Here is a 23,906-nt window from a genome sequence, read left to right as displayed (position 1 = left end):
GAGGCACAAGAAAGCCAGCAAACAGTTTGCTGAAGACAAGCAGACTAAGGACATGGATTACTGCAACTATGTCCTGAGGTCTGATGAGACCAAGATAAACGTGTGGCAGCAACCAGGTGAGGAGTACAAAGACAAGTGTGTCTTGCCTACAGTCAAGTATGGTGGTGGGAGAGTCATGGTCTGGGGCTGCATGAGTGCTGTTGGCACTGGAAAGCTACAATTCATTGAGGGAACCATGAATGCCAACATGTACTGTGACATACTGAAGCAGAGCGCGATCCCCTCCCTTCAGAGACTGGGTCGCAGGCCGGTATTCCAACATGATAACGACCCCAAACACACTTCCAAGATGAACACTGCCTTGCTAAAGAAGCTGAGGGTAAAGGTAATGGACTTGCCAAGCATGTCTCCAGACCTGAACCTTATTGAGTATATGTGGGGCATCCTCAAACAGAAGGTGGAGGAGCGCAAGGTCTCTAACATCCACCAGCTCCATGATGTCGTCGTGGAGGAGTGGAAGAGGACTCCAGTGGCAACCTGTGAAGCTCTGGTGAACTCAGTACTCAAGAGGGTTAAGGCAGTGCTGGAAGATAATGGTTGCCACACAAAATACTGACACTTTGTGCCCAATTTGGACATTTTCACTTAGAGGTGTACTCACTTTGGTTGCCAGCGGTTTATTAACGGCTGTGTGATGTGTTGTTTTGAGGGGACGGCAAAATATTTACAAAAATGTGAGGGCTGTACTCACTTTTGTGAGATTGTGCATAAAGAAAATATATAGTGGAACTGCAATCACAATCGAACATGGAAAAAAACACTAAAGTTTTAGTTCTATCGGTTTTCTAAATTTGAGAAGCAACTAAATAGGAGTTAACAACGTTCAGCAACTCACTGAGTACTTTGGAGGATGAACAAGAGGGTACAGCTGTGCTAGTGACTCTGTGAGCTAAATGCTAACATGTTTAAGTTCAGCACAAATAGCAAAGTATTGGACAAAGTACATTTTGACCTTGATGGAGGCACTAGAGGAAAAGTCAGGATAACCAACATGATTACAATTCATCCTGATGGGAAAATTAATATCTGTACTAAATTCCATGGCAATCCATCCAATGGTTGTCACACAATTTTTCACCAAAAACTATAAATGTCATTCTCAAGGAGGCAGAGGAAGGGAGGTCAGGAGGTCGCCAAAATCAGTATGGCTTGAGGAATGTGAATGTCAAGGGTTCGGTTAGGTGCAAACTTTCAACCAAAACCTGCTCCTAACCACTTATGTTGTTAAAAATACAGTTGCATTACAATGATAGTAAAGCATAAACAAATCATTGAATTTTTGGTTTTAATTCTGTCAGACATTTGAAGTCAATGACATTTTAACAAGTACACCGTACATTAACAAGAAAATTACCTTTAGTAGAACCTAAAGGTTGTAGTGTTTGCAGTGTTCCTTGTACATTCATTTTTTTTTTACTTTATCAACACCCGGTGAACAAGTGTCAGATTTCACACACATTAACACACAAATATTCCATGCACTCATATTCAACCTTCTCTATCCCTATTTGCCTGCCCATTTTTTACCCACTTAGTTTTTGTTTCCCACACAAACAGCATATTTCTTTTTGACACACACACACTCTCTCTCTCTCTCTCTCTCTCTCTCTCTCTCTCTCTCTCTCTCTCTCTCTCTCTCTCTCTCTCTCTCTCTCTCTCTCTCTCTCTCTCTCTCACACTCACACTCACACTCACACTCACACACATATAACACTTTCCCTCTAGTTAATCAGTCACTGTGCAGAGCCAACCGCTGTTTTTGGTCAGGTCACACCTGACTGCAGCAGAAGACCTCTTGTAAGGTACAGTGTTGTACTGTTTCTGGCTAAATTAATTGACCGGAGCAGCTAGCAGTCTAACTAGCAGAATAAAATAGTTAATTTTTTTTCTATTTTTAAATGATTTTAAAAATGTTAATATAGTAAGTAAGAATTTTCTTCTTAAGTAACATCATGTTGATACTATTACATAGTAATTGCAATATCAGAACATATCTAATCATGTGTTTCCTGGAAAAAAAACAACCTCTATTTACAATTGTTTTGCTATTTTACTCTAAAAACTAATTTGGTACTATTTATGAAGAAGATTTTCTTGAAATTAAAGCTCCATTTAAACTCAAGTAAGTATCAGTTCATTATTCTTTTATTAGTCCTATATGTTGAATTGTGTGCTTGCTTGTAAAGAATTGTAAGAATTTTTGCATGACCTGACCTACACGTAAAAGGAATCAGTAAATCCACAGTGTCCCAAGTGATCTGTCTTTTCTTTTCCAGAAAACTTTGAAGAAATTATTACAAAATTATTCAGAAATTACAGATCTATAAAATGACCTAAATCAGTATAAAAGTGGTCCCAGTCATACAAATTAAATAAATAAAATTAAAACAAACAAATGGAAAGGTTACAGATAAATAATAGGTAAAGACTATAAGTTGAACACATTTTGAGATGTTTACTAGTCAGGTGATTTGCCTGATTTCAGGAGCTTTCAGTTGAAAAACATCTTGAGCTTTATTTTTACATTCTTAATTCTACAAAATATGAATCTCAGAAATCAATTCCCGAATATATCAATCTCTAATTATCTTCACAGATCCTACTGTACTCAGCTATGTCAGGTCCAAAGTTCACAGTATCACTCCTCTCGAGTTCATCCAGTCCACTGGTTCAAGCAGCCATAATCTGATAATCGGAGGTAAATAACCTGACATAAGCTACAGAGTGAAAGGAGATTTAAAATTTGGATGATTCAAAATTGGCTGAACATGTATATAGTGTTATATGATCTGTAAAGATCTTAAAAAAAAATGTCTTGGATATACACAGAGCCTGCTGTATGTGACAAATAGGAAAAACTTAGTGGTATACAGGATCCTACAGTGAGCTTTTCAAATTGTGTCACGTGAGGGACAGAAAGACCTGCTGTTTTAACTGTAAGGCAAGAAAAATGGATTCAAGTCATGAATCGAAAGTCAGACATGACAGCAGATTCTCAGGCCAGCTGATGTTAGGAGCTGACTGCTCCTGTAAATGAAAATCACACCGTCCTGATCAGTTTGGCTCTCACCTCCATGTCATCCTCACTCTGTCACATTGTGTCGTGTGAATCTTGCAGCACCACAAACATAATCTGACTCACCAAAGAACTGCAATGTCAGTTTCTGCAGTCAAATATACTGCCTTATAAGAACTCTAATACTGTTCGTAGTTGTAACCATTTGAGGGGAAGCTATTAAGTGAGAGTCATAGTTTTACACAGTCTGCATTCCACCTTTCGCCATGTTTTAAATTTAAATGTTCTACACTTCATTTGATTTCACGTAAATGTTTAGGCACCAGAGATGTAAGCTGAGGTTGTTGCCTTCATCATTCACGATTCACCATTTTTAAACCTTTATTATTCTTATCACTACCCATGTTTGGTAATGTACCTGAGTATGAACATGACGGAACAATCAGAGCAATTACAGTTTTTTATGGTTAGGCTGCCTTCCTGTTTTTTGCCAGATGTCTGCGGAAATCATAATCACAAATTTTATTATCATGATCATGCACCTCGTATGCACCTGCAACTTCAGTTTCACTGATGCTTTATAGAACACCTACAACATGTTTAATCAAAAAAAATGGAAAGAATTCAGATGTGAAATGCTGTTCTGTCTTTAGTAACAATCATCCTGTTATATTTGTACTATAACTCTCCTGAAACAAATTTGATATGAGGCAGCTACCTGCTAAAACTACACTATTTGTAATATTTACTTTGTTGAGGGAAGTCATTTCATTTTGATCAATGACACCCCCCTTATACTAATGAGCCTGAAGGAAAAGTTACATTTGGGGGATTTATTGAGTGTCCATTTTTTTGTCAAAGAGGAATTAGGAAATAAGCAGTGCTGGAAGAAGTATTCAGATCCTTTACTTAAAGTAAAGTAGCAATACCTCAATGTAAAACTACTCAATTACAAGTAAAAGTCTGGCATAAAAAAATGTTACTTGTTACTGTTATATTGGCATATTTGGTGACTGATATTAGGTTATTATTGTTGATGCAGTAATAGCATTTTTCTGTTGTATATGTCAAGGTGGAGCAAGTTTACTTGCTAAAAAGTGACATAAAATGGAAATACTGAAGTAAAGAACAAGTTATTCAAATTTGTACTTCATTTAAGTATGTAATTAAATTTACTTTACACCTCTGGAAAAAAACTGAATTTTTGATAATAATTTTAGAGGATGGCATGTTCAAACACAGAACATCAGCAGTAGAGGGTATGTACCAGAAGAACACCCACTTTACCTCTTTTAACTTAACTTTAATGACCACACAAGCAGAGTGAGTAGAAGTTGCTTTTGGTACAGCATGGTCATAAGGCTCAGTTCACAGTATCTGCAACTGGGAATAACTGACTTCATCAACCTCCATGTTCTGTACAGGACATACTTCTAAAAGTCAGAGACAAGGTCAACATTAAAAACCAAAGCAGGTAAACAGTACCCTTGTCTCCATTGTTTCTCTCAGCAGCCAGGGCAGTAAGTCAGTAACCAATGGCCTCACTGTGTTGGCCTGAATCCCTCCTTTCCTTTTTCCCATCAGTGGAAAAGCACCACACGAGTGGAGAAGAGGAAAGAGAGGAAAGCAGAGGTGGGGTTCTCTGAGTGTAAAAGACCTCTCTGTCTGGACTTTGGCCTGCAGCCAGGCAGCAGAGACGTGTCAGCCCAGGTACAGCTGGGAAGCGTGCTTCGTGAACTCTACTCTAAGTTGTAAATCATCGAAAATACAGCCTCTTCTGAGCTTCATACAAGGACTTTAAGCTGAGTTTTGAAGATAGAAGTTGGACTTTGACTCAAGAGTCATCATATAAAGAAGAGGAGAGGGAAAAGGAGGCTATTTCACCCAACACATACAGGGAGAAGAGAACAAAGCCATGGCCATGTGGAGGACAGCGGGAGCTCTAATACTAATACTGCATACGGGTAAGAGCATTTCTTTTACTACTACAACTATATACACTGTAAACTTACAGAACATGCTATGCTTTGTTAAATTTTTAGACATATATATTTTATATATATTTCATTTATTAAAGATGTAGTAGTGCATTCTTCCTGCTTGGCCATGTAAAACCAATTGACTAAAATGTATTATGTATCGCACATCAATGGCAGTGTGTGCAAAAGCGTGAATAAGAAGCAAAAGCTCTTTGGATATAAGTTCTATTTAAATGCAGCCATTTGCAATGGGTCATTATCAACACTGTAGTTTGACAGTGCTGAGCAGATTATTTTTCCAGTTGACCTCAACTTATTGCTCATGTACGATGGCTTTGATAAGAAAACAGAAAGTGTAGATCTATTGTAGACTATCCTATTCATCGGACAATTGGTTCATAACTTTTTGTTCTTGTGACCTTTTAAAGCAAAGTAACTCATGACCCCTTGTCACAGTTTTCATATAAATTGAGATTAATGTTCCCTTCTCAGTTTGTTTAATTTGGATTTTTTAGAGGTCTGAAGAGGTCAAGGTCAATAAAAAAATAATGTTTCATGTGATCCTTCAGATTTATCTTGTGACATTTCAGGGGTACTAAATTCAAGGTTGGGAAGCACTGCACTAAGGTAGAAGCTAGAGTGGAAATAGCAAAATGTAGTCATAGTTGTTATCTATGGTGGCACTCACTTCATTAATAGAATTAATAAATTATTTATTAATCCTATGAATGAACACATACAGTACTTGAGATTACAGAATGTTTTCATGAATCATTTGGTGGAATAATTTAATAAGAGAATGATGAGTGGTCTTTCCTGTGTGTCTCTCTCTTTATCAGTGTTTGGTCAGAGCACCATCAGATGGTGCACCATCTCAGATATGGAGCAGAGAAAATGTCAGGCCATGGCGCAGTCTTTCTCCGAAGTGTCCATCCGTCCATCCCTCAGCTGTGTTAACGGAGCAACAGTCGAAGGCTGCGTTCAGAAACTACAGGTTGGATTTTGATAACAGGAACTTTGATTGAATAAACCTTTAAATTTTATCTAACTCAACACATTTGAATAACTTGTGATTATAGTAGTTTCTGATTGTTAGTCATCGGGCAGCACGGTGGTCCAGTGGATAGCACTGTGGCTTCAGAGCAAGACGATTGGGGGTTCAAACCCCAGTTGCCCCAGCCTTTCTGTGTGGAGTTTGCATCCTCTCCCCGTGGGTGCTCTGGTTTCCCCCACATGTTAGGTTCTACTGTCAGTGGTATTGACCTTTAATTCTAAATCTACTTGTATAAATTTGTCAACAGAGGACTCGTTAAAAGTTAATAAAATACTTTGAGTGGCAGCACACAATGAGGCATCAGATAACAAGGAAGACACTCTAAGGAAAGTGCAATAAATTTGTTAATATGTGATAAAGTTATCACACTGGGTTGTTTATGACAACCACAAACTGTGAGATTTCTGATCTGAGAACAAGACGTCCCAGTTAGCTTAAGCTGAACTAGGAGTGAAACATAAGCGTTAATGTCACAATGGGGGAATGTATAATTCACACGTTTCTATAGTATATAAACAAATGCCTGATCCTCCAAAAGCTATTAAGTATTCCCCTCAAAAGTATGTCTATCTAGTGTTGAATATTTAAAAGTCACTTAGTTTAGATGTGGGACGACTTTCATATTCTTATATTACAATGAAAGAAATTGTTGTTTTGTTCTAGAATGTTTTCTGTTGCGCCTAAATTTTGGAAATTATCACAAGGCCACAGAAACTTGCACTAATTTTTTTCATACAATGTTGTAATGTGTGCAAATAGCTATCCATTTCATTCTTTCAACACTGGGGCTCTTGATATCAGGGGTGTAGCACAAAATTCGTGTTGGGCCCCTCTCCACACCCACGGCTATTCATTCTCGTATCTTTGTGGGCCCTCCTCACATGAAGGCCATGTATACTCAGTCCCCTTCCCCCCTCCCAGTCCTATGCCTGTGATTAATATTCAAGGAATTGTGGTAAGTAAGTCCCTTATTTTTATGACATCATTAACCTTTTTGTTTGCTGTGTCTCTGCAGAGAAAAGAAGCAGATGCCTTGTCCATGTTCGGCACTGACATCTACAGACTTTTGAAGACTGCTTCCTTTAAGATGGCTGCAAGTGAATCAAAGGCTGATCGTAAGATTAATTATCAATTATTTTCAAAGCTTCAAGGAGAGAAGAATCAGCAGCAGTAAAGGAGAAACACTTCTCCCTTCCTCAGTAACTAAAAGTACTAACTACTAAATACTAAAAGTATCATGAGCCACAGGGTACTGATAATGACATGTTACCAGAAAAAAAGTTAATAAAGCTGAAAATCTTGCCATGTTTTTTCTTTCTGTAAGAGAAACTCAAACAAAGAAACATCAAAGGAAAGATTTAGTGATTCAGATAGAAAAACAGGTGTGAATTTAATGTTTAATGGAATATGACATTTTAGGAAATATACTTATTTGCTTTCTTGCCGAAAGTATAAACAACAATTTGTGATTTAATGGGAAGTTACATGCTGGACAATCTCTTGGACAGAGCCAGGCTTGCTGTTTCTCTTGGTTTCCAGTCTAAGCTAAGCTAAGAGGCTGCTAGCTACAGCTTATCGTGCAGACTTGAGAGTGGAACAAAACATATTTCCCAAAATGGTGAACAATTCCTTTAATGTGCTTTGTTTAAACAAAAAATTACCATAAACGTTGAGACCAAACAGTCTATGGTCCCAGCGATACTACTCTAAAAGAATGTATATATATTGAAATCTCATATTTATTTCATTTTCATGTCATAGATCTGATCATGTCCTCACATCTGACATAGAAGTGTTTTTAAATGAAAATATAACAAGTAATAGAAGATTCCTGGTCATTTAGCTGTTTATCATGGGTTAAGTTAATGCTGAGTTACCACACCAATGACCCTGATTATAATCGGTGTACTACATGTTGGATATTTCCAAACAGGAGTCTGCACTTTGATCTCCTAGATCCTATTTCCGTTCCCTGATTATAAGAGCACAGAGCCAGATTGTAAAATAAAGTAAATTGATGTCAAAGTACTTATTGTCATAAATTTTAACACCTGTGCTGTTGTTGCCCCAGGTACTGGTGCCTCCTACTATGCAGTTGCTGTAGTGAAGAAAGCCAATTCTGAAATCAACATCAACAACCTGGCAGGAAAAAAGAGCTGCCACACTGGGAAAGGCCGAACCGCTGGCTGGAATATGCCTTTAGGATACCTCATAGACCAGGGCTACATGTCTGTGATGGGCTGCAACATCCCACAGGGTAGGAATCATACATACTATACATACATATACATATATACACATAGACTGTACATACAGAAAGCTGGAGAGAACTGTGTGTGTGTTCAGGTGTGGCACATTTCTTCAATGCGAGCTGTATTCCCGGAGCAAACGAGGTTGATGACCCTTTGTCTCTATGTAAGCTGTGCAAAGGAGATAATAATGGAGCACACAAATGTGAGATGAGCAACAAAGAGAGCTACTTCAGCTATGAAGGAGCTTTCAGGTAACACACATTCATACTCCACATACTCTACACTCAAACACACAGATGTCTGCTGTACTGTATATGTACATGTGGATGTTAATTTTGTTCACGCCAAGACCTCTCTAGATTTCTTCTTTTCCTCTACCATTACCAGCATTAGTACGGGTTTTAACTTAAATATTTAGATCTCTTATCATCAGACTTTCAATTTAAACAAAAAAACCTGTTTAGTAATAATGTTATCTTATCTAAATGAATGTGCAGAAAACACTGGTAGCCTACTGTGTCCCACTTACTTAATTATATTGTGACGCCCTTCCCACTGTTTGGAGGTTGTCCTGCCAACCTCAGCAGACAATTGGCCGAATTGGGAGGGTTGTCAGCTGATTGCTCTCACCTTGACCCATGGGCTATAAAACCTGGCCCATGTATTCAGTTCACTCATTTATTATAATGCGTAACAAAATTGAATTAATCAAGCATTTGAGCTAAATGCTAAATCTAGCATGGCAACACCCCCACAATGACAATGCTAACATGCTAACGTTTAGCAGGTATGATATTAACCATGTTCGCCATCTTAGTTTAGCAACTTGTTAGCATGCTGACATTGGTGTCGTTAGAGGAAACGTCAAGGAACCAAAGATTTTAGGATTCATCTTCGGAAACAATTTATGCTTGTAAAAATGTAATGGCAATCCATCTAATAGTTGTTCATTTATTTCATTCTGAACCTGAACGGCCAACTGGCCATTCCTACCAATGGCTAAAACACATGCAGGCAAAAACCAAGGAGGAACCAGGGTGAAGCGTGTTAGCATCCTCTTTGTAATGTAATAGGCTTTATGGAAACATGCATCTAAGTAACACTAACGCTTTCACTGCAACTGGTGTGAAATTCTGCAAGTAGCTTGCAGCTTCTCTACTTCTCCTGTTTCCTTTGAACTTTCTCTAGGTGTCTGGCTGAAGATGCAGGACAGGTGGCCTTCACTAAACATACAACTGTCGAGGAGAACACTGATGGTAATGTCTAATCTAGTTTGGTTATTACACTAACTAGTGCCCATTCAGCCACTTTGTCGAATTCAGTTAGCGTGCCAGTCTGTTAGCTAACGATTTATTTTTTTACCAGGTCGTGGCCCAGACTGGGCGAAATTACTGAGGTCATCGGACTATGAGCTGTTGTGTCGTGACGGCACCAGAGCTCCTGTCTCTCAATGGAAAACATGCCATCTGGTCCGTGTCCCATTTCGTGGGATTGTGGTCAGCAATGACATCACTCCCTCTGTGGTGTTCAACATGCTGACAGAAGGCCTGGTATGTCCAAAGGGCTTACAGTGGTAACATCCACAAACAAGACTGCTGCTCACGCATCAATAGCAGGGCAGTTTTAGTTTTTCACATTGTCAGAGCCTCATTTTCACCTGAGTCGGCATGTAATGATTAATGTCACTAAACGATTTTTAAATTAGATTAGAAGATAACGCGTGAATGTCATATCCGTTATCATCCTATCCAAGATCCAAGTTATCATAGTTTGAGCCAATCAGACATCTGACCACATTATACTTAGATTTTATATGTGAGATTAAATGAGTGTACCTTGCTGTCTGCAGGAAAAGTCAGGATTCAACATATTTTCATCTGCCGCGTATGGAGGAGGAACTGTACTCTTCTCTGAGTCATCCACCATGTTTCAGGGAGTGGGGTCAGACGACCCCCAGCAGTGGATGGGTCGCCTCTATCATAATGCTCTGACAGCCATGGACTGTAAACCTGAAGGTGAAACATATCTATCTATCTGTCTGTCTGTCTGTCTGTCTGTCTGTCTGTCTGTCGTACAACATCACACCAGAGCATAACATTAAATCACGCAGTAAAAATTAAAATACCCTAGTTAAATTTCCAAATTATTAAAAAGATATTAGAATAATTTTGTTCTAACAAAACATAACTAGCATATATTATAAAGCCAAAAAATTTAAATATTCAAAATGAATATTTGTGCTTTATTTTTTTCAGGTTGTAAAAATAAAAACATTAAAAAAAAACTTTTTTAAGTGTCCTGTGAAGCTTAAGTTACCAAGACAGGGGAAATGCATGGATTTGGATTTGTGGCTTCTGTATGAAATTAATTGATTTTTTTATTTCTATTTTTACCCTATCTGGTTAACTGGGCTACCTACAACATACAAACATTATTCTGTCCTTCATTACCACCCATCTGTCTATAAATATACCAGGTGTCCTGCGGTGGTGTGTGTTGTCCAGCGGTGAGCAGCAGAAGTGTGCTGATATGGCCGTGGCCTTTCAAAGTAAAGGTCTAACTCCAGAAATCAAGTGTGTCTACAGAGACTCTGTGACTGACTGCATGAAGATGATCAAGGTAGCAGATGTTTCTTATTGAGAAAAAGCTACAGTGGTATTCATTCACTTCAGCTTAAAACATTAAACACTCTTGAACTTTAAGGGAAAACACTAGAATCTGATGGAGGCTGATAAAAATATTTATATTTAAGAGTTAAAAAATCAGAGTCCGACCAGCAGATATTTGTTCTTTAAAACTAACACATAACAAACTGTTTCTATTACAGTTTTTCTCAGTCGCTTTGGTGCTACATGCAAAATGGTTAACACAACAAAGTTAAAATACTTTATTCATATCCTTTGCCTACAAGTATATAGGTAAACGAAATGTTGTTTCTTACAGACCATAAACAACGTAAGAATAGACAACAACAACATCACAATAGCAACACTCAGACCATTCTCCCACAATACCATAAATACCAGTAAACAGTAACAATACACAGTGAGCAGTACAGTTTTTCTCGGTCGCTTTAGTGCATTTCTCAGATCAGAATTGAAATTCTCAAAAGTAATTGTTCAACCTCCACATCATCTCGTCACTTGTGCACATCATAAAGCACTTTCTCATTATTTTAAACAAATTGCAAATGACTTGACACACTGATGCAAATGATTATGTACAATTGTCTGCTGTTTCCTGCATTATCAATTGCTTATGTCCTGCTGGTCACAATGAATTATACCAGTCTCTGCTGAATAATCTTACCCCCCAAAACATCTAGGCATAAGTTCATTGCATTAGTCACTACATGCAAAATGGTTGAACACGTTATCAAAAATCAAAGTTAAAATACCTTTGCCTTTGCCTGCAAGTATATACTCTAGCTAAACGAAATGTTGTTTCTTAAGGACCATAAACAAAGTAAGAATAGACCACAACAACATCACAATAGCAACACTCATACCAATACTCAATACCAGTAAACAGTAACAGTACACAGTGAGCAGTAATATATATATATATAAAGCAAATGTTGTTTTCCCCTGAGAACGGGATAATTCATTTTCTCGTGATCACAAGATAACAAACCATAGCTGAATACACGCGCTGGCAGATGTGTTTCTTCAGAATAATTTCAAAGCAATTACCAGTGTCACTGGTTAGTTCAATTGGTAGAGCACAAGGCTCAGTTTGATTAGTTTGATTCCTGTTCTTGTTGACTTTCTTTTTCTTCTTTTGTGTGTATTATCCTCTTCAGCAAAATTGTTATGAAGAGATTGAAGGGAATCCAATCACACATTTCCCGACGGTTATTTATCTTTCTTTTCTTCTTACAGTGACATGCTCTGTCAACAAATTACAGTACGAACAGTAAAAGCATAGCTGTGATTCCTGTCCTCTCTCCTGCAATGTATAACTTTGTGATATATGCCATACAAAAAAAGTGCAGCCTTGTGCATTTTCAATCATTGTCATCAAAATCTTAGCCAAAGTGTATATCAGAGAATACTTACAGAGTACACTGTTATATTGACAAGATGGCTAAACATTTTTACTTGCTTGTTCATAAACAAGACACAAGGACTTGTCGTTCTGATGGCACTGACAAGTTCAATGACATAAAGATTTGCTTTTGAGAGAAAGACTAAGGATTTTGAGCAAGTTGTGGGCTTTTGCAGGTAATCCACTGTGTTGTGCTGTTTGTACTGTACCTGTTTTGAGAAATGCACTTACTGTTCAGCAAATGTTCAGGATGATTCGAGAAATGCACCAAATCGACTGAGAAAAACTGTAATCCTTTTAATGTGGTAAATATTTGTGACCAAGAAATGTACTGAACAGAACACTTAAAATGAACCGCTCTGTGCTCTTTGGTGGACAAACTATGAAATGGCGACACTGATTCTAAACTATAACAAACCAGAGGTGTGACCTCAAGTCATATGACTTGGACTGGAGGCAAACATGAATGTGAATTTCTTTAGACTAAAAATGTGTTAAATAAAATAAGTCTTTATTGATCATGCTGTGCAACAAGAGGGAAAGGTACATTTGTCAGTGCAGGCCAGACAACAGGTGAGATTTCAGACTCTGCTGTCTTAAAACAAATGGATTACTGTAAGATGCAAAATATTTAGTGCTTCCTGTCTCATAGAAATCGATGACAGCTAAATTAAAAAGACCAACTGATGGCTTTTTTTTCCTAGCAGTTCTGGCATCTCAACCTTTGGTCTTACTTTTCATATTTGTGTAGAACAACGAGGCCGATGCTGTCACTCTGGATGGAGGTTACATCTATACAGCCGGCAAAGATTATGGCTTGGTCCCTGCTACTGGCGAGAGCTACACAGGTAAAAACATAATAACAGAGACTCACACAGACAAGGTCACACATTCTTGTTTCAAAGAAGACAGATATAGGTTTGTTTGCTTTTTTGTCTCCAGATGACCGTGATGGTTCCATATATTATGCGGTTGCGGTGGTGAAAAAGAGTAGCAACGACATCCGTAACCTTAATGACCTTCGTGGCCGTCGCTCCTGTCACACTGGATATGGTCGCACTGCTGGCTGGAACGTTCCCGTAGCATTGCTGATGGAGAGAGGCCTGATCACCCCTCAGCACTGTCAGATACCCCAAGGTCAGTGGGATGTTGGTGTATGTATGTGTAGCAGAGGTGTGAGAAAGAGTTGCCAGAATTTGTAGAAATCCAGAGGTCAAATGCTGGAAATCGATAAAATGAAATCCCAAGATGAGGTCTTAAAACATATTTTGTGCAACCCAAATTTATTTTATATTTGTTTGTATCTGTTTAATTAAAAAGCAAATTTTCACATTTAGGGCGGTGCGGTGGTGCAGTGGTTAGCACTGTCGCCTCACAGCAAGAAGATTGTGGGTTCAAACCCCCAGTTGCCCCGGCCTTTCTGTGTGGAGTTTGCATGTTCTCCTCGTGTCTGCATGGGTTCTCTCTGGGTGCTCTGGCTTCCTCCCACTGTCCAAAGACATGCAGCCTAGGTTAATTTGTGTCTCTAAAATTGGTGTGGATGTGAGTGGTTGTTGGTCTAAGTGTGGCCCTGCAATGGACTGGCCCCCACTGAACCCCCCATTATATGTGTTCTATACAGTATTTAATAGAAGTAAAGGTAGGCAGGTTCTTACTTTAAGCCTCAAGTCCTGCTGGTTTTCACTGTTGAATTGCTATTCATGGACTACTATACACATGGCACACCAATTGAGTGCAGTTACATTTTGGACAAAATACAGCAGTAGCCAAGACAGTAGTCCAAAGACATGCGGACTAGGTTAATTGGTGACTCTAACTGGTTGTTTGTCTATGTGCGGCCCTGTGATGGACTGGCAACCTGTCCAGGGTGTACCCCGCCTTTTGTCTGATGTCAGCTGGGTTTGGCTCCAGCCCCCCGCGACCCTGTACACAGGATAAGCGGTTGACGATGGATGGACGGATTTTCACAATTACTGTAAAAAGCTGGAACCCGAGAATGTTTAGCATTTTTACTTGATTAATGATTTAAATGATTAATGGATCAATAAAATGATGATGTACATTGTTTCAGCAGTAGTTTACATTCTACTACGGCAGATGTGTTGCATATGTGATTTTTTTTTGTCTGAGGGCTTAAAGCCTTAGAGGATTTGTGGTATGTTGTTGCTGAAAATGTAATCAATTTCCATCAAAATCCAGTAGTAAACTTGATTTTGGTTTTACAGTAACATGTTAAGCTTTGTGAATTATGTAATAAGTCAACAGTCAAATAATAATCATAACAATTTAGGAGTTAACGTAATTACAACTTTCACACATGGTAAATACTGTTCATCCCAACGTCAACTGGGATTTTTCTGAAAGTGTCACACATAACATACCTGACGTGGCACTTAATAACACATGAAAACTAAGCAAATGTCACTGCTTCAATTTAGCCAAAGTCTGTTGTAATTAAGTATTAATGGATATTGTCATATTGTCAGTATTTCAACCCTCCCACAACCAACTCTGCAATCATACAAACGTCTTGAGTAGTCTGACAACACGCTCCATAAAGTTCACACCTTCAGTTTGTAAAGCAGGGTTTCTATTAAGAATTTGTATTTTCCGATCTAAGATTATATCATCAGAGATATTTCTCAGACTTTACAGAGCTCCTCCAAAACGACAGAAAACATTATAAAACAGGTTGTGTAGTATTCTCTCATGTGTAAACAATGGAATGACCTTTTATAGTATTTCTTGTATTTTAGGTAGAGCAGGTTATAAAATGAATGAATTAATTAATTTTCTTTTGATTCTTTGACTTTCTATTTCCCATGATGCTTAGCGGTGGGAGAGTTCTTCAAGCAGAGCTGTGTGCCAGGTGCCAACCAGCCCGGGTTCCCTGGCAGCCTGTGCAGTCTGTGTATGGGAGACAGCTTTGGACAGAACAAATGTGAGAAGGGAAAAGACCTGTATGATGGATACGACGGTGCCTTCAGGTACTATAAAACTGCAGCATACCAGACCATCATCAGGATTGCACATTTGACTTGTGTTTTCCCTATTCTGTATTTCCATTTCAATTTTCAATCCCATTTTTTTTCCTTTAATGTTATAGGATAATGTAATGTAAAGATCCTATAGGTTTATGTTATGACCACCAGCAAATTGTGTTTTCAGTTTTCTCAACACTGTACATCTTTAATTTTCACCAGCTGTTAGTGGCGCACGTAATATCATTTTTAAGATCTGTTATTGGATGTTTCTTGCTTTAATGCGCCTTTGGAGTTATAGTTAACTTATCCTGGTGTTTTGTCCAGGAGAGTTTCATGCCAATCCAAGCCATAGAAGTGCTCCAAATGGCAGTAATGTAACATTATTACTATCTGGAAACAACCAAATCAGCTTCTCCAACTCTTTTACCTCCAACAGAAAAGTATCTTGAACTTATGCCACACACTACATGTGTCTGTCTATCTATCTGTCCATTCAGGTGTCTGGCGAAGGGAGATGGAGATGTGGCTTTTGTCAAACATTCTACTGTCTTCCAAAACACTGATGGTAAGAAATACCAAGATACAAAATGTTCTCTTTTTAATGGTCTCATCATTTTAAGGGATGTAAAGACTCCACTTTGTGTATTTGTTCAGGTAACTCTGGGGAATCGTGGGCAATGGATCTTCTATCTACAGATTTCCAGCTGCTGTGTTCCCATGGCACTAAAGCCGAGGTCTCACAGTACAGACACTGTAACTTGGCCAGAGTCCCTTCTCACGCTGTAATGGTACGGGCCAACACCAACATCCACGCTGTATATGGACTCCTGGACCGCGCACAGGTAAGACGCGTCTGTACTGTGTGTGAGTCAGAAGGGTGTAAGCCGTCAAAGTGCAGAGACCTGAAACTGCATTAAGATAGGTTATCGTTTACAGTAAATAATTCACTGATTATTTTTGTCAAATGTATGTTATCATCATATGAGAATCGAGACATTTTGGTGATACATTCAAGGATGCTCTGACATGTAAGAATTAATGTTATTAGACAATCGAATAAACAAAAGGAAACATTGTGAAATAGTTTTTGTGTGTGATTAATTGTTTATTACATTTTAGTACATGTATGAACAAATCAGGAAATCATGAATAGTGAGTGTAACTGCATTATGTTATGTAGTGGACAAGAACCACACTTCTGTAGGTTATTTATTGCAAGACATCAGCAGTGCTATCAGCATAACTTTTGGACAAATAAAGCTAGCAGAGATGCAACACATACAGTTCATTAAAAAAAACAAGTACTATATTTCCTGTTAAAACATTCCCCTTCGAAAAGTGTGCATATTCAACATTAGAATATTTATACTTAATATAGTGCATGAAAAATAGGAAATATAACACTGTAAGTGTCTTGTGTCTCTGCAGGTTTGTTTTCATCTTACAGTGAAATGAATGGAAATCAGTGGCTAACTTTGTCAGTTTGGTGTTTTGTTTGTCATTATCTCTGTTTCCCTGTAGACATATTTTGGCAGTGATACAGGTCCTGGTTTCAGGATGTTTGACTCACAGGCCTACAAGGGCACAGATCTCATCTTCAAAGACTCCACTGTTCGCCTTGTGGGTGTTGCTGACAGAAAGACCTACCAGGAGTGGCTGGGCCAGGGCTACATAGCCTCACTGGTCGACATGGAGTGTAACTCATCAAGTGCAGGTATAAAACAGACTAAATAGCATAAATCCTTCCTTACAATCCAAAGCCAATACATACTTACTTACTAGTAACATTTTCAATGCAGGACATGCAGCTGCTACCAATTTTCATTGCATAAAATGGCCATTTTGTCACATTATCTGTCAAAGTTGTTTTCATATGTACACTCTGTCTTTAATATTTGCAATTTCTCATTCTCTTACAGTGGTGTCTTCTGTCTGCCTGTTGCTGATGGCCCTGTTCGGCTTCATGCTGACCAACCTCTGAATGTGACACAGGCATCCAGCCTCTTCTCCTACTCCCTTCCTCATCCATTTTCTCTATTCCTCACCCCTCAACTCTTTACATTTCCTGTACATTGGAACATGTCCTTTCTACCTGATTGTGTGTTATTTTACTATACAAGAGAATGGCATGTTGGAACTGCCTTTGGATTTAAATTGTGCTAGTGTTATAGCAAATGAAGCACAGCGTCTCTTGTTTTTGGGGCATAGAAGAGAGTTAGTTGCCAAAGGACTTTCAGCCAGTGTGAATCAAACATGTTGACAGAAGGTGTTGCTGCCACTTTGTTTACTGAAGATGAGCTGCCATATCAGTGTATATGCTGCCATCTGTTACATTGCTTTAGTGGAAAGTGCATACCTGTCTCGCCAAAGCTAGTTTTAGAAAGAACAGACTATCTTGATTTTTAACCTCACATGAGCCACAGATATTGCTTTAACTTCTGGTTTACCACAGAGGGTGCTGCTCACAACATTGGAGAAAAACAACATTTATTCCAGGAAACACTGGATAATTAACAAAACAGAGTTTTTGTAATGTAGATGAATTGACCCTTTAACCTAAGGAGCTCTAACAGCACTAACATGGGCAGGAAGTTTACTTTTGAATGAATTTATATTCAAATCAACATGTTCAGTCAGCCAGAAACAATGCAAATTTAAAGCTTTCCCCACAGATACCTTTAACACTGTATTGATTGTAACACACTGTAACTTACCCAAGATCGGCTCCCCCATTTTTAAAGGCTTCATGTGAATTTAAAAGTCAGATTGCGGTTCTGCTCTGCTGTCACTTGCCCTGTGAGTACTACTAACGAGCACGGCCTTCCCATAGTTTAGGCTGTTTCTGCTATAAGCTAATGCCATATCAGTGAATATGCACTAGTGTTGCCTCCACACAGAGCTGTGCTGGGGATGGTGTGATGATGAGTGACTGAGTGATTGTCCATAGGCTGTCCACTTCATGTATTCTCCTCAAATACCTAAAAATCAAGAAAATTAATACTCGTATTCATCTGGTTTAACTTGATATTCGACCAAGCCTCCTTGAGCTGCGCATTGACTGCTGCATATTTTCTGACTATTCTTATATTATTGTTACTAATCTGATGCTTTTGGATGGGAACTGCTTCAGCAGCAGATAGACAGCATACCTCCTACCTGCAGCAATTTCTGACACCTTTTTCAGCATTTAAATTGGACACAAATGGAGTGAGTAACTGACATATTGGTCAGGTTCCATCAGATTTGGGGAGAACATAAAGAAAACACCCTGTGGTTTGTGCTGGAGAGTGAATGAGTTTTTGTTTGTCTGGATGGTTTAAATCAAAGAGGAGTTTGTGTCAGGTGAGACAGCAGACTTTCATTTGTTAAGGTTTAAATTAAAAACAGATTTACTTGCATTTTGTTTGACTCAATTTAAGAACATTTACTACATTTTGGTTTGGAAAAGGATTTTGCTTAACCTCTATGCTTCTAACCCAAACTCAATCCAGAAATGTGTCTTTCTAACTCTAACCTACCAGTGCTTGTCATATCTGTTGTACTTCCTGCTGCTTGATGCTGTTTCCTGTTTTAAAATGTTGATTTGGATGTGTATTTTCCTATGTTGAAAGATTTATTTTTATATGAAGTTCAGGTGCCATATCAGTGTATATGTACTGACTCATGCTGTCAGAAACTAATGCTTTCTCTTCCTCCTGATAGAGATTTATTTCTATGTGAAATGATGTAACATGTGACTAATATTTAGTTGCCAGGCCAGTGCGTCTGCACAAGTATTAATACATAAAGCTGCCAACTTGCGCTGTTTTCTGTACTTGATCAAATGAAATAAAGATATGTACTGCAAAACTCACACTTTTTGAAGACTTGTTGCTAACGCTGTGTTGTATGACGTCCCTTGTCGTGTATTTCTGAAATATGCCTTTTAACTCGTGCCAAAGCTGCTAGAAAGATTAATTTCCATCAGAATATATGTAATAAGGCTGCATTTCCTCAGACAAAAGGTTTTCATTTTTAGCGTCTTGTTGCTAAAATCTTCTCATCTTTCACATGGTCACACATGGACTTTGTGTTGTATGCAAAGTAGAGCAATTGAATCGATTAATCTGCCCAGTATTTTCTTGATTAATCCACATTACATCAGACACCAGCCAATCTAGATTTTTTAAGAGCTCAAGGCAACATGTCTTGTTATGATCAAGTCTTATTTTGTCCAACCAACAGTCCAAAATTCAGATGTAAAATTTTCTAAGATGCTAAGACAAGGAAAATCAGCAAATTCTCACATTTAAAAAGCTGAAACCATCAAATATTTGCTTGAAAAATGACTAAAACGATTCATGAATCATCAGTCGCCGAATCTTTCTGACAACCACCTAATTGATTAATCATTGAAGTCCTAAGTGACAGTAAAATATACAGTAACTAGGTCAAGGTACTGTCAAGACCAAAGGATGAATGTCATATATTGGTGACTTGGGGCCAGAAATTATACATGCTCTGACCAGACCACTGGTGTACATATATGCAAGTGACACTACAAGTTGAATCAGTCTGAATTAACTTTTGATACTGTGACCAGGGAGCAATAACATGTCCTCTTGTCTCAATTTCTAGAGTTTTATATCTCTGCTGTTGTCCAGCTGGAGTTGTGAAAGCGAATGAACTATGAGTTCCAGCTTGAAAGCTGTGAACTGTGAACTACACTCCTCATAACTCTGCAAATCTGACACGGCTTTTCTTACAGTCAGTCCCCGGCATTAGTCCACTTTAGTTTCCACATCTTCTCTTTAAAGGTCCTTTATGTCCTTAAAATTAACATAACAATGGCAAATAAATATCGCTTGACAAAGTGTAGCAGTGTTTTAAATTATAATCTTTATTTATACAGTCAGAACAAAATAGTGAAATCACTGTCTACACTGTACATAACACATCTCTCTCAATAAGTACATTTAGGCTAATAAAATTATTATGCAAGACAAATTCATGTACATATCCTCAAAAGCTCTTTGGCAGGTATCACAGATGCCATACTTTACCAAGACAGTTACTACTTTTCCACAGACTTTATATTTCCATGTGTTTTCTGAGAGTTTATCATAAATTATCTTGCCATCGATCGCTGTTGAGTGCCCTCTTCACATTAACAACAATTATTCCTGATCGTGAAGTGATCAGTGTCCATGATGAAGCCACTTTCTAATGATTACAGTTAACCACCACGCTGTTGTCATGCATTGCTGAGGCAGATTGTTCACACATCAGTTCTCCTCTGGTCTTCTTTAATTGTTGCTTGATCCATAATAAGTCTGGTGATTATACAAAAACATGAGATGTTATCAGCATGACAGTAACTAAAGTTTTGTTATCAGTGGAGTCCCAGTCTCTTTAACATCCTACAGCCAGTCTGTCCTCTTTATTTCTTGATCTGTCTGGAGCCGTCCTTCCATCCCTCCTTCACTTCATTAACAAAAGTCTCTCTGACTCTCCTGAGGCGGCTGCCCACCTCTCCCAGGTCACCGGGGACTCTGCCGGCCTCAGCCCGGACCTGCCGGAGCGTCTGGGAGCGCATGACCCGCTCCGACGCGTCCCGGCCGGCTATCTGAGCCTTGGTGATGGCGTAGGCTGTGATCTGGGCCGCCCTGCGAATCGGACGAGACTCTGCCAACTTCTCGACGACGCGGTGGTTGTTGATGAGGTTGAATAACATACGAGCGAGCATGTTGGCGAGTGTTCCCCAAAGATCCTCGTCCTAGCTGACACGTTAGCTTAGCCTGCTAAGTTAGCAAGCACTCCCGTCCAACTCTCGTGTTTTTCACCCCTGTAATGACACCAACTCTTAATGTTAGCTGGCTGAAATGCGTCCAATGTATGTTATACTGTCATATATGTTGCGGTTGTGGTGTAAATTTCAATAACAATACATAACAAAGCGGGCTTACTTCAGCTGAACCAGGTGACCGCTGGGTTGCAGTGGCTGTCGTAACAGGCTGTGGAGCGAGGCTGAAGTTCGCTTCAGATTGGAGGCTTTATGAGAAACTTTGTTTTTTGTTTGTTTTCTGATTTAAACCAGTAGTACACTGCAGAGTAAGTACTAAGTAAGCAATGTAGTTGTTTAACACATTTATTATAGTTATAACTTTATCGATTTAAATCAGCAGATAATTTATCCTCTAAATGTCTCATGAACTCACGAAAACATAGTCTGACGAATGTGAAGCGAACTTCAGTTTTCTCTCAGACGATTTTTTATTATTATTATTATTTATTTTTTATTATTCTAAAATAAACCGTTAATTAATCATTACAATCAGTCCATTACAATTTCCAGTTTGCAAGCTACAAACCGTACCAAATCCGGACTAAGCATGTTTACCGGACGTTTTCGCTGTTAACACCAGCAGGTAAAATACGTCCGGGTCGAATCAGACGCGCATCCGCTTTCGGAAGCAGATCTTTCCAGCTCATTTCCTTTTTTCATCTCCAACATTTGCACACTGGTCGTGGAGCTTACACTTCTCCATACTAAACCCTTTAACACCCGGAAACTGTGAGAGGACTGCAGCCATGCGGGTGCTTCTGTTGTTCGCCGTGACTGTGCTGTCCCTGAGCCCGGCGGCGGTGAGTGGAGCCGAGAAGAAGAAGCTGCAGATCGGCATCAAGAAGCGAGTGGACAACTGCCCCATCAAGTCCCGCAAAGGAGACGTGTTGAACATGCACTACACGGGCAAGCTAGAGGACGGAACCGAGTTTGACAGCAGCATTCCCCGCGACAGGCCTTTCACCTTCACCCTGGGCACTGGCCAAGTGATCAAAGGCTGGGACCAGGGTCTGCTGGGCATGTGCGAGGGCGAGAAGAGGAAGCTGGTCATCCCCGCCGAGCTGGGCTACGGAGACCGGGGAGCCCCTCCGAAGATCCCCGGAGGAGCGACGCTCATCTTCGAAGTGGAGCTGCTCAGCATCGAGAGAAGATCCGATCTTTGATGAAGATGAGATTGCAAGGCAGGCACTTTCCAAAACGTGAGTTGTTACAGATATATGCCAACTTCTGAATGACCTGTCTAGATAGTGGATTACAATGTCTTTTGATTCAACAAATTATAATATCCCCCCCCCCCACACACACACACACAAACACACAAACACAATGAGGTAATTTGATTAAAGGCAAATTAATTTAGGTACATGCACCATGTAAACTCGATAGTAAAATAAAGGTCTTAAACTAGATGTGTACTCCGAGCACACCAAGTAAGAGAAACACTAACTTTAGGTAATAAAGCTGGACCCACCTAGACCCCCCTCTTCATGAAAAGAAACTTATTTTTTGATAGTATTTATGGTCTGTGTTTTTCAGTAATAGCCATTCAATTTACATGTTAGTGGTGGAGTCTATCTCTGTCTGGCTGGATTCAAATTGCCTTCATGTGCACAAAGGTTTCACGAGAAACAATACATTTAAAGTACTGTTTTTTTATTAATTGATATTAGCCTTTCTGTCCACCTCCCACAGCCGCATCAAAGCTGTATTAAATTACTGCTAAAACCTATATCCTACTGCTATTGCTTCACAGTAAAACATTATACTTGAAAACACAATGTTTTTAATGTACAGCAGTAATTGTCAGTTTACTTTGGCAAAAATGTGTCTACAAAACTTTAAGGGAGTAGAGGAACAAGAAGGAGCTGAACAGCTGCAGAGGACAGGAAGTGAAACAAATATTGTTACAAAACTGGTCCTGAAACTCCGACATTATTTCAATATTAGTTTCAGAGGATACCTAAAGTTGGTGTAAGCAACCCCCTCCTGTCAAGCCTTTCCCCAAAATACATTTTCATGTTCAGTGAGTGCACCGGTAGGAAGGTATTCAGGCATGTAGGCCAGGACACCAGATACCGGATCATTTTCATTTTTGTGTCAGAGCATTTCATTTGATTGCTGTTGGGATAAAAAAAGAGAATTTTGACAAATCTAAAAAAATGCTGAAACCTTTAAAATTGTAATTGACTGTAATTTCCCTTCAGGTTCCAGGAGCTGCTGCAGCATTAAGTAGAGATCCTCTGACCTCTGATGACGACCACATTGCAAATCTGAGAGAAGAGTTGGCAACGCAACGGCAAAGCCGCTGTCCTCCTTTCAGTGGCTTTGTTTATTGTGCTCTGATTTATAGGACTGAAGTTATTATGACATACAAAACTGTATGTCCTTACTAAACGTTAGTAGAATTGATGGTGAGCAGCTAAGCCCAGTATCTGGCTGTGGGCTGATGGTAAAAGGCATGCCCTGCCATTTCATCTCATTTATGGTTTTAATGTTCAAAAGTGAGTTCATTCATATGTCTACATTCTTCTTACAAAATAATTTAGGTTGTTAATTTAGTCAGAAATCAGATTAGGGTAAATGTTACATGTTTTGTTCACTTTAAATATTTGAATTATGATAATAAAATGTTGACCTTACAGAAAATTTTGCAGTCTGAAGTGGTTTTGTTGGACAAGAAGGTTTTACAG

General features: G+C 39.0%; 3 protein-coding genes across 3 annotated transcripts; 2 read left to right on the top strand and 1 right to left on the bottom strand.

Annotated features, from left to right (window-relative positions):
• The first annotated feature begins 4,997 nt into the window (after positions 1-4,997).
• meltf (melanotransferrin) lies at positions 4,998-19,141 on the top strand. Its single transcript, XM_046050137.1, has 16 exons — positions 4,998-5,040; positions 5,895-6,049; positions 7,125-7,224; positions 8,181-8,366; positions 8,456-8,612; positions 9,550-9,617; positions 9,727-9,911; positions 10,211-10,376; positions 10,838-10,980; positions 13,160-13,256; positions 13,351-13,545; positions 15,242-15,395; positions 15,890-15,957; positions 16,047-16,234; positions 16,914-17,106; positions 17,312-19,141. The coding sequence occupies exons 1-16, from the start codon at positions 4,998-5,000 to the stop codon at positions 17,371-17,373; spliced, it is 2,160 nt and encodes a 719-aa protein (XP_045906093.1). The 3' UTR covers positions 17,374-19,141.
• A 1,106-nt stretch (positions 19,142-20,247) lies between these two features.
• Positions 20,248-21,774, bottom strand: si:ch211-162e15.3 (protein NCBP2AS2). The gene is made up of 2 exons (XM_046050139.1): positions 21,338-21,774; positions 20,248-21,216 (listed from the first exon to the last, which is right to left on the bottom strand). Exon 2 carries the CDS (start codon positions 21,115-21,117, stop codon positions 20,812-20,814), a length of 306 nt encoding a protein of 101 aa, XP_045906095.1. The 5' UTR covers positions 21,118-21,216; positions 21,338-21,774; the 3' UTR covers positions 20,248-20,811.
• A 19-nt stretch (positions 21,775-21,793) lies between these two features.
• fkbp2 (FKBP prolyl isomerase 2) lies at positions 21,794-23,862 on the top strand. Its single transcript, XM_046050138.1, has 2 exons — positions 21,794-22,415; positions 23,421-23,862. The coding sequence occupies exon 1, from the start codon at positions 21,963-21,965 to the stop codon at positions 22,377-22,379; it is 417 nt and encodes a 138-aa protein (XP_045906094.1). The 5' UTR covers positions 21,794-21,962; the 3' UTR covers positions 22,380-22,415; positions 23,421-23,862.
• The last annotated feature ends 44 nt before the right edge of the window (positions 23,863-23,906 follow it).

This window comes from Micropterus dolomieu, linkage group LG05, assembly GCF_021292245.1.
Source record: "Micropterus dolomieu isolate WLL.071019.BEF.003 ecotype Adirondacks linkage group LG05, ASM2129224v1, whole genome shotgun sequence".
Lineage (NCBI taxonomy): Eukaryota > Metazoa > Chordata > Actinopteri > Centrarchiformes > Centrarchidae > Micropterus > Micropterus dolomieu.
This window is presented reverse-complemented; position numbering and strand designations above follow the sequence as displayed.